The 19,599-nt window shown below is 47.4% G+C and overlaps 1 protein-coding gene across 3 annotated transcripts in view; it reads left to right on the top strand.

Annotated features, from left to right (window-relative positions):
* The window catches only part of ABL1 (ABL proto-oncogene 1, non-receptor tyrosine kinase), a 116,153-nt gene that overhangs the window by 84,340 nt on the left and 12,214 nt on the right, over window positions 1-19,599 (top strand). For 2 of the 3 annotated variants that reach the window (XM_019728860.3, XM_074331186.2), the window contains exons 2-5: window positions 2,701-2,874; window positions 3,702-3,997; window positions 11,130-11,402; window positions 18,993-19,077. In XM_019728860.3, the coding sequence (XP_019584419.2) occupies window positions 2,701-2,874; window positions 3,702-3,997; window positions 11,130-11,402; window positions 18,993-19,077 (828 nt within the window). The remainder of the gene's footprint in view (window positions 1-2,700; window positions 2,875-3,701; window positions 3,998-11,129; window positions 11,403-18,992; window positions 19,078-19,599) is intronic. The other variant, XM_019728861.3, reaches the window with a different exon arrangement.

Below are 19,599 nucleotides of genomic sequence, written 5' to 3'. Positions count from 1 at the left end.
TGTGCATTTCTTTGATTACTAGCCGGTTAACACGCTTTCCATGTTCAATGGTAATTTAAATTTTTAGTGAATTGCTTATTCATGGTTTTGGTCCATTGTTCCATAGTGGAGGGATTTGTCTTTTTTCTTTTGCTATACAGGAGTTCTTTCATGTCAAGAATCCTTTGCCTAATAATTGTACTCACTATAACGCAACAGCGCAGCTCTTTTGACTTGCTTGCGCTAAACTGACTTGATGAATTGACCTGTGCTGTGCTTCCTTCCTAAAACATACGTGGTTCATGCCACAGCACACGGACAGGGCCTCCCCTCCCCCACTGCATGAATCGCAGCCACATAAAGAGCCAGTTATGTTTCTTTCCACATCTGTTTATTTCAGATATATTTGTTTTAATTATTTGGTTAATGTGAAATCCAAATGTGAAAAGAGAATTGTTTCTAGAAAAATGAAAATGAATGCTTTAGACAGACTCAAGAAAGGCAGGTAACTTTAAAAATTGCTAACGACCAGGCGTGAGTGAGGCAACTAGAGACGATGAAAGGAATTGTACTGGATTACGCAGCGAATGGCTCTGAACTCTCCCTCCACCTGCAGGAAACTGAGCCAGAAGTGACAAGATGCAGTGCAGGTAGGACGTACAGAAGAAGAGCCCAACTCTCATTGCACACCCACACTCAAAAGGACAGCCCTGGACCCTGAAGCAAACCAGTGTACATTCAGGCGGGGTGGGGGGGTGGGGCACATAGTTTAATAAAAACATGATAATTCCCCATCTTAACCGTCTTTCTTTGGTTAATCAATTCCTGATCACGATGGCGCTAGACATACTTTCAGAGCCAGTGTCAATACTCACAGAGCAGGCCTGACACATCACTAAGTCCTTTCCACATTCTAGGAAATAGTAGTGTTACCGGACCCTTACTGATTTATCTTTGCCCCCACGACTCATAAGATGAAATTACCAAGCATAGTAATGACAGAGTTTGGGATTTACTCTTTGAGAAAAACAATTCCTGAAGGTTTACTCCAGTCAGTACTACAAAAACTAGAATGGAAAGACCTTCATTATTTATGTTCTGGTTTATTCCAAAGAGATACATATATTTTTTAATTATCGGGGAATATTGGGGTGCAGTGTGTTTTTCCAGGATGTCAAGTTGCTGTTTTTTTCAGTCTAGTTGTGGGGGTCGCAGCCCACTGGCCCATATGGGAATCGAACCGGCAACCTGGTTGCTAAGAGCCTGCGTTCTAACCAACTGAGCCATCTGGCCACCCCCAAAGAGCTATTTTAAAGATCTGTTTCTGAAAGTTCTCTGGTCATGTTTCGGAAAGTTTAGCTTAGTCCCGCAGATGTCTCAGGTGCCTCCAGTGGGTTGTTTGTGTTTCAGTGAATACTGCAAGTAGGCCCATCCCTGAAATGGGTGTTACTGCCCAAGAAAAGATGTGTGGGTGTCCTCTAAATCCATAGAGAGAACATTAGAACAGTTTTGTTTTGTTTGTTACCATTTGGGTTTGGCTTAAGCACGTGGTAGATCCTTCCATTCTTTTAAAATTAGAATTTTCCCCTCCCCCCTTTTAAAAGTTTGATTTCTTCTTGTAGTTTCCTTAAGTGAGTATTCAGATTTCACCCCATAACAGCCTACAACTGTTAAGATCTACTTGGAGTAGATTTGCTGGTTTCAAAGAACACTTGTGCATATTTGTCGTTATCACAGGGAAATTCTAGCGAGTTTGAGCGTAATTCAGGAAAAAAGAAAGATGAAGAAATTTCAGGGGAAAATAACGAACTGTATGACCCTGTAGAGTGAGCAATAGTTAGTCACACAGTCCTTACATAATATTCCTAAAGAGATGTTGATTAGTTTTCAACTTTTAGAATCTACCTATGCGCAAAACATGAGAGATGGTATTATTACAGCATAGAAGGAGCATATCAATTTTTGCCCAGTAAAAGCAAATGTAAAGAAAGCCATATTTGAGAATGAGCGTAGTGAGGGAAGCTGGAGGCAAGGGTAGGCTGTTAAAATCCTTATGAAGTAAACAGTTGAGAGAGACTGTCTCTAGCTGGCGGAACAAGAAGTAGAGGTGTAGGTCTGTTACTGAAAATACAAAGGTAACCAGTAGAGGATGGCACAGGAGAGATGGGAGAGGCGGAGCCGGGTTCTAGTGATACAGCTTATGTTTAGAGAGATGGAAGTGACCCCCAAAAAGTAGCCGTCGTCTCTGGGTGTAGAGAAGCGTGGGATAGAAAATGTTTGCCTTTCATTATGAGCCCTTCTGTAGTATTTGATTTTCAAATTGTGTGCATATATTAACTTGAACACATTTAAAAATGTTTTAAAGGAAGAAACTTACCCTCCGTATTGTAACATAAGCAGTGGCAGACGAATGAGGATGGGCTGTTTCCATTTCTAACTGAATTCATTTTGAATTAATGAATTTAAAAAGCTTAAATTATTTGAGAACAGCAGTTACCACCTTGGAATGAAAATACTTAGTGTTTTTCTCAAGATTTGGAAGAATCCATTTTTTTTAACCACTTTTTTACTAATACGTAGTACGTACAGATGTTAAGAAACAAAATAAGTTAAGAATGTATAATGTTGGAAATATTACCTTTTTGTTCCTGAGAATACAATTAATTTTCCCCCCAATTCTTCTTTCTGTTTCTTTCTTCTCTTTCCCTCTTTCTCTTCCAGAAGCCCTCCAAAGGCCAGTAGCATCTGACTTCGAGCCCCAAGGTCTGAGCGAAGCAGCTCGCTGGAACTCCAAGGAAAACCTTCTCGCTGGTCCCAGTGAAAATGACCCCAACCTTTTCGTTGCACTGTATGACTTTGTGGCCAGTGGGGATAACACTCTCAGCATAACTAAAGGTAAAAGGGCTGTGGGCAGCTGCAGGAGGCAGGAGGCAGGGAGCACTGTGGCTTCACTGTCCATCCCTCTGGTGGGGGATGCAGAGATATTCCCCCAAAAAACAGCATGTTTATAAGAGAGTCACTTTTCCTTGAGAAGGGTCCTTGGCATAAACAGAGCTTTCCTTATGTTACACTGCAAAAGACACGTGGACCAAACACTGAAAACTTTTTTTAATTGGGGAAGGGGAACGGGACTTAATTGGGGAACAGTGTGTACTTCCAGGACTTTTCCAAGTCAAGTTGTTGTCCTTTCAATCTTAGTTGTGGAGGGCGCAGCTCAGCTCCAGGTCCAGTTGTTGGTTGTTAGTTGCAGGGGGCGCAGCCCAACATCCCTTACGGGAGTTGAACCTGCAACCTTGTGGTTGAGAGCCCACTGGCCCATGTGGGAATCGAACCAGCAGCCTTAGGTGTTAGGAGCACAAAGCTGCCTGAGCTACTGGGCGGCCCCCCTCTTTTTTTTTTTTTTCTTTTTTTTTTTTTTAAGAAAAAGTATTTTTTTCTCTAAAAAGCTTCCTTATATTCGGAACAGAGCACTTGAGTAAACAAACATAATAGATTTATAAAAACCATTTGGCTACATATTTGTCTGTGTATTCAATAAAAGCAGGAAGCTTCATATAAAATGTACTCTTATACACTTACAAATGCATATATTTTTGTGGACGCGTTAAAATGCAGTAGGTATTTAGGAATTTGTAGATTTTGAGTAATCATACAAGAATAAGGGAGAATGAATGGATTAGCCTTTGAAGCTGATGTGTCTGATTTGGTTCTTTTCCTCTAAGGTGAAAAGCTCCGGGTCTTAGGCTACAATCACAATGGCGAATGGTGTGAAGCCCAAACCAAAAATGGCCAAGGCTGGGTTCCCAGCAACTACATCACGCCCGTCAACAGCCTGGAGAAACATTCCTGGTACCACGGGCCCGTGTCCCGCAACGCTGCCGAGTACCTGCTGAGCAGTGGGATCAACGGCAGCTTCCTGGTGCGGGAGAGTGAGAGCAGCCCCGGGCAGAGGTCCATCTCGCTGAGATACGAAGGGAGGGTGTACCACTACAGGATCAACACAGCTTCGGACGGCAAGGTAGGCCCCGCGGGCCCGGGTGGGCGGGGCGCGGGTGGGCGGGGCGCGGGTGGGCGGGGCGCTGCTGGGCGGGGCGCTGCTGGGCGGGGCGCTGCTGGGCGGGGCGCTGCTGGGCGGGGCGCTGCTGGGCGGGACCTGAGTCTTGGGCCAGAGCTCAGAGATCCCACTGTTGGGTTGACATATTTTTACAACAAAGCTTGAGAAGAGGTTGGCAGACACTTTCATGTAAACAGCAGGTGTCATTCATTAGCCTTATCAATGACCCCCTGTGGAGGACTGATCATGTGACATTACAAGTCCACAGGCCTGGCTGGTTCTCTGTCCTGCTGGACGTTTGTTGTTAGCAATTTCATAAGATAGGTGGAATATCTGTTGGGTTTTACCTTACGAACCTTACATTAAGATTCTTCCTTTTTAAAAAATCTATTATGTTAGTAATTTATCCTCCATGAGTAAAATTCAGACAACAGATGGATATTTTTGAAGTGAAAAGACACCTTACTAGTGTCTCCCCAAAATAAATCTGATATGTGGCCTTCTTCCTGTGGATAAAATCGTGTGTGTGTGTGTGTGTGTGTGTGTGTACACACAGTTTTTAAACAAAAATGAGATCATGTGATAACCCATAGATTTCCACACCCAGACTGTAGTTTTGTAAAGGAGTTGAAAACGCCTTTAAGCGTCCATGAAGTGGAGGAGGGAGGAGTGTGCTTTTACTGAGGTCCTACTGTGTGCTGGGGCGTTTTTCAGTCTTCATCTCATTGAAACCTCACCTCAGTCAGTCTTCAGCACGGACACTGCTGCAATCTGCATTTTTGCATTAAGGAAAGGATGGAGGCTGAGGGGTGGAATTTCTTGCTGAAGGTCATGTAGTGAGTCATTGATGGGCAGTAACTACGCTGTGACCCCACCGTCTGCCCTACTGCACCACGCTGCCACTGAGGGTGTAGCCAGATGGATTGTCAGGATGGGTCCAGATGGTGTATGTATTTTTTAGTAATACGTAATGTATGCACACGGTTTAAAAAAAAAATCAATTACAGTGAAAGGTAATTTCGTTTCTAGTTTAGTTCCCTGCCCAGAAGTAATCAATGTAACCAGCTTCTTCTAGAGTAACACGGTGTTATATACACGGTGTATATATACTGTGTTTCCCTGAAAATAAGACCTAACTGGACAGTAAGCCCTAGCATGATTTTTCAGGATGACATCCCCTGAACATAAGCCCTAATGTGTCTTTTGGAGCAAAAATTAATATAATATAAAATCAGAGTTTTATTTTTGGGGAAACACGGCATGTTTACATTTAAAAAGCCCACAAATGATGCATACTGCACACTGTTCTGCATCCTGCTTTTTCCACCTAATAATATATTTGGGAGATTGTTTTATGGCAGCACATTTCGAGCTGCCTCATTCTTATTAATGACTGCATAGCACGGATGGCCCATCATTTATTTAAGCAGTCCCCTGCTGGTTGACGTTTCGGTTGTTTCCAATCTTACGTTATTATAAATAACATTGTTATGAGGTAGCTTTCAAACCTTCAGAAAAAAATCTCAGCCTGCTGTAAAGAAAACCTATCACCACCTAATACACTAGTAACAAGATTCGTGATGCCCTACTTTTAATAGATGTAATGCACTCTGATATTTTGTATTCCATTCTATTCTGTTTCATTTCTTAAAAAATTCTGGTCATAATCCACCAAATTTATTTCATTGGCCCCTTTGTGGGTCGTGCCCTGCAGTTTGGAAATACACTGCCCATACTTCTTTGTGCTCAGCGGAGTGTGTGCAAGATAAGTTGCTAGGACTGAGTGATGGTTGTGTGCGTTTCAGATCTGTGTAGCTGTTGCCTGGTTCCCTCCCATAGAAATTACCCAAACGTATTTTCTCACCAGCAGCGTATAAGAGTGCATGTTTTTCCTCACCCCCATCAGCAGTGTATTATCAGAGTTGTAAAAACATCTGTCACTGGTAAAGCTGATATCTCATTGTTTGATATGCAAGTGTCATATTTTGAGTGATCCCTGTGTCATTTACTAAACTCATCTTTTCCTGCAGATTCGAAATGCACCAAATTTACACATACATTTAGGTCTATTGATCTAATTTCTGTTCTCTCCCATTGGTCTGTCTGTTATGCCAGTACCAGATTTTTAATTGTTACAGCTTTATAGTATGCTTTAATATCTAATAAGACTAGTCTGCTCTTCTTAATCTTTTTTAGCATTTTTATGACTATCCTCACATTCATTTGTACTGCTCAAACACACACACATGTATTTTTAACGTTCTTATCCGTTACTGTCTTTTTCCCCATGTGTCAAAGTCTTCTGGCTAAAGTCCTGTCGCCAGCATCTGATGCTTCCCATCACTGCAGATGTATTTATACCAGCACTGTGGTTTGTACGACGTACCGCACAGTCTGACGTTGATGTGTGACTAGAGATCAGCCTTATTCATCAGCTTGCTTCTCAGCTCATTGTTCTTAGCCCAGATGTGGAGCTAGGTCCTTCCATTCTGCGGGGTGGTGGGCCCTTTGAAACCTTGCCTTCAGACCGGAAGGGTGCCTTTTCAGTGAATTAGACAGCAGAGGGCACCACCCCTCGGGAGCGATTTACGGGAGCTGACCCGGTGTTTCCCATCTGTGCCGTTCATCCAAGGCAAGCATGCAGCTCATCAGCGGAGGTTTGTACTGGACAAGGTAGTGGTCTCTTCCCCTGGACTTGTTTAGTCCGCATCCTTGGAACAGATGCAGGAAGGCATGATCCCGCTTGACAACTCAGAAGGAGCAAGGCATGCGTATGGAATGCATGACTTGTAGAATTTGAGAGTCAGCCAGTGAGGAAGCCAACCCCTCTGTCTAAAAGCTGCTGTGTGCTGGGGCTCCTTTCACTCCGGGTGGAGCTCAGGGAGCTCATGTGTTCAGGCAGTGTCCACCCCCGGGCAGCTCGTCAGAGAGTTCTGGGCTTCTCGCCCTCCTCCCTCCCTCCCTCCAGCTGTCTGAGCACCTGGAGCCTCCTGGGCCTACAGGGTCGTCGGGCAGACCCTCTGCGGAGGCTCCTGGCTGTTTTGGATGGGAGCACATTCCCGGAATGAGGGGAATAGTGTCAGCGTGGGGAGGTACTCCAGTGATGCAGGAGACTGCCCAGCACTGAGGGAAGCTGCTCCGAGCGGAGCTTTGAGGGGATCCTTTTAGGATTTCTAAGTGGAACATTTAAGGCTGGAAGGAGAGACAGGCTGGGGTTGAAGAAATTTAGTTCTTATTTTCAAATGAGCTGATCTTTAGAAAAGAACTGAATTTAGAAGATTCTTCGCTAAGGCCCTGGTGTACCTCTCTCACTGTGTCCCTGAGCTTCCGGCAGCAGTTGTCACCAGTCAGCCAGCCCAGGACCACCAGCTCAGGGCCCGTAGGCGGGACTGGGGACTTTAAAGCTGGACTCCTGAAAGGGCCACACCAGACTCTGAGCCATTGCTGTTTCCCAGGAGTCTTGTCTGAAAATCTTCAGATGCCCTGGGATTTGGTTGTCGTTCTTGAATCTCTTCCCAAAATTTGCAATCTTTTGTCAGCATAGCAGAATTCAAGACTGATTTTCTCCACCACCCCTGCCTAAATCGTCCTTAGTTCTTCTGGTTTTTTGTGTCCACACCTGATTTACTTCTATGAGATGCCACTGTCAAGTTCCACAAGTCCTAATAGCCCTTGTGGAGTCTTCCCTTTTCTTCAAAGAGATGCCCAGCTGACATTTGCACAGTCTGCTGAAGTGACAGGTTTAGGTTGACAGGAATGGAATTTTGTCTTAGGCTTTAGCAGAGGTGGCAGGGTGGGCCAACTGTATAACCTTGAGTTTTAAGATTTACTCTCCCTGGCCCAACAGGTTCAGGCATCCCGGGGAAAAGCCTGCTAAAACATGGCGGACTTCCCTTGTTGAGGAGACTGTGGGCGTTATTAAGTGCTGCTTAATTATTAAGTAGTCCTTTGCTGCTGGCGTGTGAGACGCTCTCGGGGGAATGGTGCTCCTGGCTCAGCAGCCTGTAGGCAGTACATCCACGGTGGGACTCCAGGGTCTGCGGCCGCTAGTGGGCACACAGGTCCGAGCTCTGGTAGGCCTGTGGGCGTGGCTGCCAGGAGCAAAGCCTTTTCTGTTGAGCTGCTTTGACAAGGCCTGTCCTTTGGGTTCCTGCACAGTTAGAAAGGCACAGCCCTCGCTGAGCACCCACAGTGTTTATGGAACCAGGTGCGTGGCATAATGACAGGCCACCATATCGCTAGTTTCACTTTCTCCTCGGAACATGCCAGGAACTACCCAGTTCACTAGCAAATGCTACCCAAAAACTGGAACTAGTCAGAAGGAAGCCACCAGACTTGACTGTTTGAAGATGGCTGTGCAGTGCATTTAAGGGAAAGTAGCGTTAGTATTTAATAAGTGTCAGTATATAAATTGTGTGTTGAAAGATGAACTAAGTCATAGGGTCTGTGGATTTAGTTATTGAAAAAGGTAAAGTTTGCCCATTCAGTGAAACCGTCCATAACTCTGAAATCTCTAACTGGGAAGCCCGTGAAGGAGTCAAATGAGACCAGGAGCAAATTCTCCATAGACGAGGGCCTGGGAGCCGTTACCATTGTGTCCCGTTGAAGGACCGTGATCTTTGGGTTGGGGACAGTAGGTAATGAGCTTCGCTCCCCGGTGACCAGCCCTGCACTGTGCCTGTGCTTCCCAGGGTGGGGAGGGCTCTGATTCCAGGGAGCAGCTTCTGGGAGTGGCTTTTCTCTCTTCTCACCACTCCTTGGCAGGGAGAGCACCCATCGGCTGAGCTGGAGCTTGGTACCAGTGCAGTGAAGTCCCCGGCCAGAGGCCAGCGGGCAGCCTTTTGCAGACGGGCGGGGCTTGGGGGCTGTCCCCGCACCCCACCCACCCAGCCTTTGTGAACTGCACTTGTGAGCAAGGGCTGTGTGTGCCGAGGGCAGGCTGGGTAGTGCTCACTTCCGCTGTCGCCTGCCAGCTCTCGCGCACGTATCCAGGGGCCTGAGCATGACACGCAGCTCGTCCCTAGAGCCGTTCACCTGGAGGTTTCTCCTCAGGGCTCTCCAGTATAAACGGGGGCCTCCTGGTGGACCGCCTCTTCACCCGGGTAGGGCCTGCCACGCAGAGGGACAAGTTCCTCAGCGCTGTGGAGTCTGCGCACCGCTCTTGGGTTACTCAGAACTTAGGTTAGTAGGATCGCTACGAAAAGACTGTCAATTATAAAGCCTCTGAGCCAGAGTTTGCTTGCCTGAGTTTTAACTGTTCATGTATGTCATCTCCCCAAGCAGAGAGAGAGAGAGAGAGAGAGAGAGAGAATCTCCTTGTTAATGAATCCGATTTACCCTCTTGAGGGTTATAGAAGGGATCAACTTGTATATGTTATTATTTCTCTCTTTTAAAATATTCTAATTACCTGATATTACAAGCATCCAGAAAGTATTGGCATCTACCATAATCAGCAGCCATGGTCTCGGCCCTGCCATGTGTGTTTCAGGCTTTTTCTTCCTTTTTTTTCCTTAAAGAGATGTTACAGCTACAGCTGACTGACCCTGTGCCTTTTTCTCCTTCCTGCACTGGCCTCACCACTCTTCTAGAGCTGTATTCCTCCTTACCACGTCTTTGCAGGTTGGGCAAGTCTTATTAACACTTAGCCGTGCTTTTAAGTATCCTTTCCAACTGCAGTGATCGTTGGCTGCCCTTAGTGAGCCAGTAGATTCCATATGCGCCTGAAGCCCACTGTCCTGTGTGGATTATTTTTACTGGGGAAGGGGAACAGGACTTTATTGGGGAACAGTGTGTTCTTCCAGGACTTTCTCCAAGTCAACTTGTTGTCCTTTCAGTCTTAGTTGTGGAGGGCGCAGCTCAGCACCAGGTCCAGTTGCCGTTTCTAGTTGCAGGGGGTGCAGCCCACCATCCCTTACGGGAGTCGAACCGGCAACCTTGTGGTTGAGAGCCCACTGGCCCATGTGGGAATTGAACCGGCAGCCTTCGGAGTTAGGAGCACGGAGCTCTAACCGCCTGAGCCACCGGGCCGGCCCATCCTGTGTGGATTTTAATGTGGAATTGTTTTTGCATAGAAAGAGAAGAAAAATGATAGCTGTCCCCATCCACATTGCGCCCTCTGTCGTGTGCTCCTTTCCCTCCTCTCGTCTCAGTTGGTCCGGATGAGAACTCCTTATGGAGCGGCTCCCGGCACAGGTGCTCACCACTGTCCATCTCACAGGAGACTCGTGCGCGTGTGTCTGAAAACCCTCTTCCTGCCTTCCCGGCCGTGGAAAAACCTGGATGGCCTTGGGTAGCCCTCCAGCCCCTGCTCTGTTCCTGGAGAGACTGGCCGAGGAACCACGGGGTGTATTACTGGGTCACGGGTGTCACGCAGGTCTTGATCTATGATGCTTCTTAGCTCAAACCAAGGGAGTAGGAATGAAAAGGAGATTTGTGTGTTTAGTGATTTTTCAGGAGTTTAGTGATTTTCATCTCAGATCATCTTTAGTTCTAGATAATTGTATAATTATAGGTAATCACGATAGGTTTTAGTAACAAGCATAGTCATTTTTAAAAACTTTTTTCCCAATCGCAAGTAATCATTGAGCTCTGCTCTTCACTAATCCACAACTATTACCGAGCACCTCTTCTGTACTCATTTCTTGTTCTCATGAAGCTGAGGTTCTAGTAGGTGGAGATACAGCGATCAAGCTGATAAACAAGGAGTTATCAGTTAGTGGTAAGTACAATGCGGAGAAGTGAGAGAGGTGATGATGATAAGAGCTGGGTGATGCCTTTTGACTCCTGGTCAGGGAAGACGTCATGGTCATTTACACTCCGCTCAGCATGGTGAGAGGGCAGCAGGCGTGTGAGGGTTAGGCAGGTGGAGCATTCAGGCACCTCACGCATTTGAGTGCATCTTTTTGCTTTAGCAAGTCCATTACAGCAGAGAAACACAACGAAGTGATTTTCTGACCGCTTGGGCCTGGGTGGAGAGACGTGTATCTGAGGTTTCGCTGTGCGTCGCGCTTAGTGAGGCTCAGCAAAGCTGGTGCGTTGGCGTTGTTTGCGTGGGTGTGTGCTCTGTGGCCTGAAGGCTGTCCCTGTTTTCCTCAGCTCTACGTCTCCTCAGAGAGCCGCTTCAACACTTTGGCCGAGTTGGTTCATCATCACTCCACTGTGGCAGACGGGCTCATCACCACTCTCCACTATCCAGCCCCCAAGCGCAACAAGCCCACCGTCTACGGCGTGTCCCCCAACTACGACAAGTGGGAGATGGAGCGCACGGACATCACCATGAAGCACAAGCTGGGAGGAGGCCAGTACGGGGAGGTGTACGAAGGCGTGTGGAAGAAGTACAGCCTGACCGTGGCCGTGAAGACCTTGAAGGTAGGCCCGGGACCGCCTCGAGCAGCCCGGCGTCCGGTTAGGGCCACTGCTGCTCACGGCGCTTATCGGCGCCGAGGAAATGACTCTTCAGTCTTTTGTGTCTTTGGACGTGTTCAGTTCTTCTCATAATCTCAGTGTGTTTCCACATCGGGTGAGAACTGAGAAGTGCTGTGGCTTTTGGTGTAAAAAGATTAGTCATTTGGAGAAGTTTTTTCATTCTATGACGAGTTTTTTTAAAGCTGTGGGTTTCCGTTCTGTTTGTGTGGCACTTGGATCACTTCCGACTGAGAGTTAAGAGAAGGAAGACAAAAAAAACTTTGAATTTTGAAAGCAGGAGATTTAACCAAGAAGCGTTCAGCTCTTCTGTGGATTTTTGTTGGCAGATCTGAAACGCAAGTGCTGTGTAGTTCCTAGCAGGTTCCTGTTCTTTGTGTTGTGTGTCCAGACTTCTGGAATGAAGCAAACATTGAGGCTTCTTACTAACTCAGATCACCCCTTCCCCCTTCTTTCTTGTTATCTGTGACTTGCACCCTCTCCACTAATGCACAGCGTTTGTGGTTTCCAGGCGGTTTGTTTTTCTTTTGAAGTTTTCTTTTGAAGTTCTGTGAAATCTTTAGGACGCCAAGGGAAGGAGTTTTAGTTTGCATCCTTCTTCAAAATGTGATCTGCGCTTTACCTATGGTGAGAGTGTCCCCTAGTGTTGACCTGTGTTATTTTCACTTGTTTTAAATGAACTTCTGGCTGTGTCGACCTGTGCACAGACATCGCGAGATGAGCCCGTTTGTGCAGCTTTTAGAAAAGAAAAAGAATGGAAACATCTACTGTTGGGGAAATGGACCCAACTGTGTGTACGCTTCTCAGAGGTCGGCTGAGTGCTCGCTCTGAGTCTGGTGCAGCCAAATCGCTCCTCTTTTAGGGGCTCTGGTGCTTCCCTGATGCCTCCACTCAAGCACAGCAAGTGGGGAGTGTGCTTTCTGGCGGATGTGAAGGGACACGTTAGAGGAAGGGCACCTTCTTCAGTCCTAGGAACCCAAAGTGGCTTCCTGGCCCTGTGTCTCTTTAGATTGGTCCTTGGGGCATGACTGATATTTATGTCGGGGGCCATGGTTTGGGGGTCACCTTGAGGACTCCTCGACATTTTCCAGATAGGATTTTTTTAATTTAATAAGCATTTATCGAGTTTCTCACTTCTATTTGCCAGACCCTGGGCTTAACACTAGGATTGTGAAAATGAATTAGTCAGAGTTTTTGACTTCAGCCTAGTCTAGGTAGTTAGAATAGTCTAGTTAGCAGTAGATAGTCTAGTTAGTAAGAGAAATAGGCAAGTACTAAATCATGGCAGTGCAGTGTGATGAGGGCCACGTTAGGCATGAGCTTGGCACTGTGTCACCTCACAGGAACAAAAGGGGGGACTGGCGAGGTCTGCTTGGTGGGGAGAACACATGAAGGAAACGGTGAGTCGGGGCCGTAGGAGGAGCAGGAGTTGGCCAAGGGAACAGAGGCCAGGAGAGCGGTGGAGGGCAACGAGGACACAAGGCACAGGGCGTGGACCCAGCTGAGCAGCTGGGGGTTTTCCTGGGGGCAGTGGGGCGCATCGAAGCGTTGGACGCACCAGGGATAAGATGGTACTGTGTTTCCCCGAAAATAAGACCTAGCTGGACCATCAGTTCTCATGCGTCTTTTGGAGCAAAAATGAATATAAAAGCTGGTATTTTATTATATTATACCTGGTATTATATTTATATTATATTTATTACATTATACTGTGTCTTATATTACTTTTTGCTCCAAAAGACGCATTAGAGCTGATTGTCTGGCTAGGTCTTGTTTTCGGGGAAACACAGTAGGATTGGCGTTTCCCAAAGATGGCTACGTCGGTGAGCCTTGGAAAGAACTAAACATCTATTGCCCCTCCTCTCACAGATGGGGTGGGTACAGGGAGAGGCGTGTGCCCAGGCGCTGTCACCGGGCCCTGACTAGCTTGGGAAACTGTTAAAGGCCTAGGCGTCACCCACGCATTTGCCAGGATTTGCAAAAATAGAACAAGGAAGAGCAAAAGCACAAAACACACTAGATTTCAATCCAGGCTCGTTTGAAAACTAAAAAGAGATTAAGTTTGTACAACATGAGATGTGGGGAAAGCCCAGCCCAGTAGCTAATGCTGCGGCCCTGTTTCCTGAACGACTGAAGAAGGAGGATTCCAGAGGCGGGAGCTCCTGGAGCTCAGTGGCGGTGGTGGTGGTGGCGGCGGTGGTGGTGGCGGCGGTGGTGGTGGCGGTGGCGGTGGCGGCGGCGGCGGTGGCGGCGGTGGCGGTGGTGGTGGCGGCGGTGGTGGTGGCGGCGGCGGTGGTGGCGGTGGTGGCGGCGGTGGTGGCAGTGGCTGTGGTAGTGATGGTAGTGGCGGTGGTTTTCTATTACCAGTGAATCAGAATTATCTGGGAAGTGGGTGCCTATTAGAATATCCTTCTCTAATGATGTGTTATTAAACTTCTTATATACTTCTAATGATTTTCCCTAAGATCTTTATTAATTTATGGTCCCAAATTACAGGATCTAATTTTGTGGAATTCTCTGAGTGGCTAACCAGGGAAAGGGGAGTGCTTCATTTTCTAGAGGTATGATAACCCAAAATGTGCTAAGGAACTCTTAAATAAATAATGTATCTCTCTGCCTCACCACTCTGCACAAGAACCAGCTCTATGATATGTTCCCCATTCGTCAGATAAGATTACTGGTATTAGTGTTTTGGACGTTTATCTCCACCACAGAAGTTGAGAACTTTGAGTTGGGTTCTAAATGACAGTAATGGCTTACATTTATGAGCTCTTACGACATGCCTGGCAGAGTCCTGAGGGCCTTACTTAGAGCATCTCGTTCAATCCTTACAACAGTCTTAAGAGAAGGATAATAATATTAGCACCATTTCAAGGTTGAGAAAACTGAAGCACAGGGGAGTTAAGTAACTGACCTGGTGTCACACAGCTAGGAGAGGCAGAGCCAGGATTCAAACCCAGACATTCTGCTCCTAAGCCTTATTATTATTATTATTATTATTATTATTTATAATAAAGGTTCTTATTCCTCATTTTTCCTGAAAAATACACATAAACCACAGTTACGTATCTTAAAAATCACTTCTTCCCCTCTCCCCTTCGCCCTCATTCGCTCCCCTCAGAGTCTATAGTTATGACCTACCTTGCTCTTCAAGACTCCTTGGGAAACCCTTGCAGCTCCAGCTCCGGCTTTTGTTTGCTCAGTGGTTCTCACCGAGCACCACTTCACCTGTTCACCTCTTCGTGCCAGTCCTCACTGGGCACCTGAGTCTCTGTCCCCTCCTGCCTCCCTGTCCTACCTGTTTTGTATTGCTGGCCCCTCAAAGGGCAGTGCCAGCTCCTCCTTGGCCAGCAGGGGGAGCAAGGCCTTACTTTTAGCCACGACTCCGTATTGACACTAGGCAGCCTTGGGTCCATACCTTCAGGGCATAAGACTGGAGAACAGAAAAAAGGAGGTGCTAGGCTGACCCCTATGGATGGGGAAGTGGTATTACAGCCAAGGCCCACTGATGGGGACCTGCTAGTTTGAATTTTGACAAGAGTCTGCCGGTCAGAGCCTTAACATTAGCCCTGTACTATCAGTGTTAAAGGATGTGCCCAAGAGAAGCAACTGTCAAGAACCAGAAGCGCCAAGTTTCACAGGAGCTATTCCAAGAGTTACTTTGTGAGTCAGTTGTTTTCTATGAAACAGTTGTGTGAGTAGTAGAATTAGCAAAGACCTGCTGTTAATCTAGTTGTGGCGTTAAGAGTGAATCTTAAGCTGACAAATTTACCATTAAAATAGGGGAAAATTATGTTGTTATAAAATGTTGTCTTAAATTGTACCCAATTCTTTACCAGTTTTCAACGGGGTGATATATGCACAGTCTCCTCCACCCTTGATTTGTGTCCTTACGGAAAGAGTCCGTGTGTGCGTTATTTAGAATCACGTGGCAGCATGCTGTAGCCACTGGGCTGCAGCTTCCTGTCCACTGACTGTCCGCACAGCTGTTCCTTGTCAGAACACAGGAGGTTGCCTTGTTTTTATGTGGATGTATGTCAGCGTGCACCCGCCCTCCGTGGGCACTTATTCTTCCCAGTACGTGGCTCTTACAGAAGTGCCGCAGGGATTCTCCTTGTTTGCACACATGGGACAGTGTCCTGGTGGCCAGCGCTCAGAGGGGAACAACTCAGAGGGGCCGTGTGTGTTTTTCGTCTTCATCACACCCCCAAAGCCCCCCAAGGAGCTCGTACCTGTCTGCGCTCTGCCACGGGTGTCGGGGGGGTGCCTGCTTCCGTCCCTGCACCAACACCGTGTGCTTTGCTTTGGGGTTTATTCTTGTCATTTTCCCCCCAGGAAATTTATTGGCAAGCTCCAGAAACGAGCAGAGAAGGAAGGGTTCCGTGACAGCACTGACACTAGACAGGCCCACGCAGTGGCCATGTGACTACGCGGGGTGTGTGTGCCAGGGAGAGGCCACCATTGTCATGTGGCACTTGCTGTTACACTGGGTTCTCTTCTGGCTGTGCAGTGAGACCCAGTGGCCGTGTCTGGGGACCAGAGTTCTGGGGGCTCCTCTGTGAGGTGGTTTCTCATGTACTTTTCGCTTGAGCGTCAGGTCCCACGTCTGGCTTGTGAAGCACCTTCCTCAGTCAAGCTCAGAAACTGCCCCCTCTCTCCGGTGTGTTTTAAACATGTCGGACCTTGGTCCACCCGATGGGTGAAGGGTGGTACTTCACTGATTGTAACCTTGCTCACCTCGCATTTGGGTAAGAACCAGAAAAGTAGAAACTAGGCGGGAACACAGATCCAGGGACATGTGTCCTTGCTGAGAGGGAGGCAGCGAGAGCACCGAAAGCTATACAGTGACAGCGGATGCAGAGCCATTTTAAAGAACAGTGCTTGTCTTATGCTGTTGAATACTTGCTGTTGGGGGTGAGGCCAGGGAGCAAATAGGATGAAGCTGGTTAGAACAAGGGAAAGGGGAGTGCTTCATTTTCAGAAACTTGTGAGATTCTGAGTCTGAGAGAATGTATCTGCGAGAAGGACCAAAAAACAGTGCTAAACACCAGCCTGTCTGTCATACAGGCAGTCTATTCCGTCTGCTTCTCGGGAGTCAAGGTCACCTGTCTTAAGAGTAACAGTGACTTGCACTGCTGGAATGCTGACCCTGGTCTGAGAACTGCGCTTAGCACTCTGTGCGTGACGCAGATACTGCTCTTCTTTCTGTCTTGTGGAGGAGAAGCAGAAGTTCAGAGGTGCCCTACCCTGTCTGTGATCTGTCCTGTAAGTAAGTTGGTGCCACAGCGGCACAGCTCCGTCGGCGTCGCTCATAAGCCATCCTCAACCTCTGCTGTACCAGCCGAGACGGTCACCCGCGTCTGCCCAGTGACCCGTCTCCCTCCCTGAGACAAGGCTGGACTTCACAGCTTTTACTCAAAGTTTGCCTTCACCCTCATTAATCTGAATTAGTTTTGTTTTACTACATAAATAGAAGAATTCTCTTCAAAAAATTGATGGAAAGTTTTAAATGAAAGTAAAGGCATATAACAGGATGGTAGCATTGGGGATATTTACAGTTTAACACAACTACAAATGTAGTAAGCTGTTCGTAGTTTAAATAACAAGTTGAACCAGGTCTGATTCCAGCAGGGGGAGACAGGTTCATTGACACTGGTTGTCCTGAAAGAAACAAGGAGTTATTTATACTGTCACGTGTGTGTGTGTGTGTGTGAATGAATGAATGAAGAGAAAAAGACAGAAGGAGAAGACGGATGCCTTGGAAAGCTGTATTGTTCTTTTCGCATGTCCAAGCCTCTCGATATAGAGTATGGTTCTTTTAGAGAAGTGTCAGTGGCTGTAAGACAGATGATATTTCTGAAACGACATCACTGTGCGTAGTTTGTATGGTGCTCTAAAAAACCCCAAAAACTCCACTTGTCTAGAAAGCTTCGTTTGAGTGCCACTTTTTGAACATGTTATTGGCCAAGCAGGGTTCTGGAAGCCCGTCCTTACGTGCACAGCATGGACTCCCCCGATTCTGGCAGGCCTTTGACATTAGCGTGTCCCCCTGGTAAATCAGAGCACTTCACGCCCAGAACGGCACGGCCGGCTGAGCATATTACGGAGCAGAGAGGACTCAGAAGAATTAAACAGCCAATGGCGTGGCGGCGGCAGCAGTGCGGCCTTTCCCCCGTTCAGCCTGACACAGAGGCTACCGACGAGGTTTAATTGACATTAAGAGCCACTCGCCACTTTTAAAGAGCAGTAAATTGTTCCTGAGTTTCATCTCTCAGAGCCCTAAGCAAAGGCTGACACGTAACTCGTTGGTCATGCTTGGCTTGTAAACATGATTGACCAAAGCAAGAAAGTGCTCAGTGAAGGTTGACTTGTCCTCTGGAAGTCTTCCCTCAGTTCCGCGGCCAGCGGCGCATGCGGCAGTCATGGGGAGTTGTGCCGTAAGCACACCTTAGAGCCTCGTCTCCCCGAGGGGCAGGTCCCACATTTCAATAAACTCGATAAAGCTTTCCTCTTGGGGGAGGCTGGTTTTCAAGACGTTCACTCCCCATCTCCCATACAGTCTTTCTCTTCAGACAATTCAAACTCCCTGTGGAAACTTGAAGGGTGGGCTCTTGCCTCCCTGGTGGGCCTTTGTAGCCAGGTTCTCACAGCAAACAGACCATGTCATTTACCACTACCTGCTTCCTGTTTTGAGGGTCAGTTCAGAGGACAGTGGGTCCTTTAAGTCAAAAAGAAGTTTACCCAGTGTAAGCCCCAGCAAGGCTCTTGGATCACAGGGCCGGCCAGGCGACTCAGCACTCCGGACGGGAGCCAGGACTGGATGCACATGAGGACGTGTAGAAATGCCACCACCTCCGCTCTGGCGTCTCCCTGCAAGCTTGCTACTGACGGTCCTTGTGACTCGTGTTAGGGGAGCTGCTGGTGACAATGATTTTAGAATCGGAGTAATTGACCTGACAGTGGTGACGGCTTCATTACGAGCCCCATGGCACCGTGTTCAGCTGTTCCACGTCCTGTTTCTGCCATATTTTGAGGCATCGTTCTAATGTGGTAGTACAATATGTTTTTGTGTCACCAGGGTCTCTTCCCTTAAATCGGGTACATTTCAGATTCTTCAAATGATTTTTTTTGTTTTATGTCATGCATTTTAAGACCCCTTGGAAAGCAGCCATTCCTGAGGGAGATTGTGGTTTTGCCTGCACACATGTCCCCCAGCCCCACAAACTCCACGGGTGATGGAACAAATATAGTTTGCGTAGCAGCTGACAGCAGCCGGCCGCCAACATACAGGCCACCCTTGCTGTATTGCCCTGGGTGAGAATTCAAAAGTTCAACACCTAAGGATTTAGAAACTCATCGTGCCATTGAGGCGACGATCGGCTGCCATGGAACCTGCCCAGAGTGGGGTGGCGGCCGAAACTGTGGGCCAGGATGCTCGTTCGGCAAAGCTCCAGTTTGTATTAACCACCCACGCTGTGTACTTTCCCACGTAAACAGTCCTTGCTGAAATATTTTCATTACCTTTTTTTCCTGCAGGAGGACACCATGGAGGTGGAAGAGTTTTTGAAGGAAGCTGCAGTAATGAAAGAGATCAAGCACCCTAACCTGGTACAGTTACTTGGTGAGTGCGAGGAGCCCTGAGGGGGGGGCCTTTCCATTAAACCCGCTGGGGTGATCCAGGCGCTGTCAAAGAGGAGGTGACTGCCTTGCTGCATGAACACTTCTGATTTGGACATCTGTTCTCTGCTAACATTCAGCCCTCGGTAAAAGGAGGTGTGTGTGTGTGTGTGTGTGTGTGTGAATTTTATTACTTTAATACCTACAAGCATCAAATGCAAATCTCAAATTGACTTCTGAAGCTTAAGAATTTTCAAGAGTTCCTTCACTGAAGTATTTCTGGAAGTAGAGCCATCAGACATAAGCCCCTGGGGTAAATGAACAGTGATTTAGGCCATTTGATGTGTGCCTGGCCTTTGCTTCTGAACTCGGTGGCAGCCTCTTCCTGTTTTAAGTTCATTGGCTTGAGAGGTAGAAAAGAGCGGGCCATGAACCCCCCTCCCCTGGAAACATCATCTCAAGTCACAGGTGCTTGGAACCATCTTAGCACTGAGTCCAGGGCTTGGGGGCAGAGTCAGATCCATTT

Source organism: Rhinolophus sinicus, chromosome 16 (assembly GCF_057876585.1).
Source record: "Rhinolophus sinicus isolate RSI-liver-muscle chromosome 16, RSI-T2T, whole genome shotgun sequence".
NCBI lineage: Eukaryota > Metazoa > Chordata > Mammalia > Chiroptera > Rhinolophidae > Rhinolophus > Rhinolophus sinicus.
This window is presented reverse-complemented; position numbering and strand designations above follow the sequence as displayed.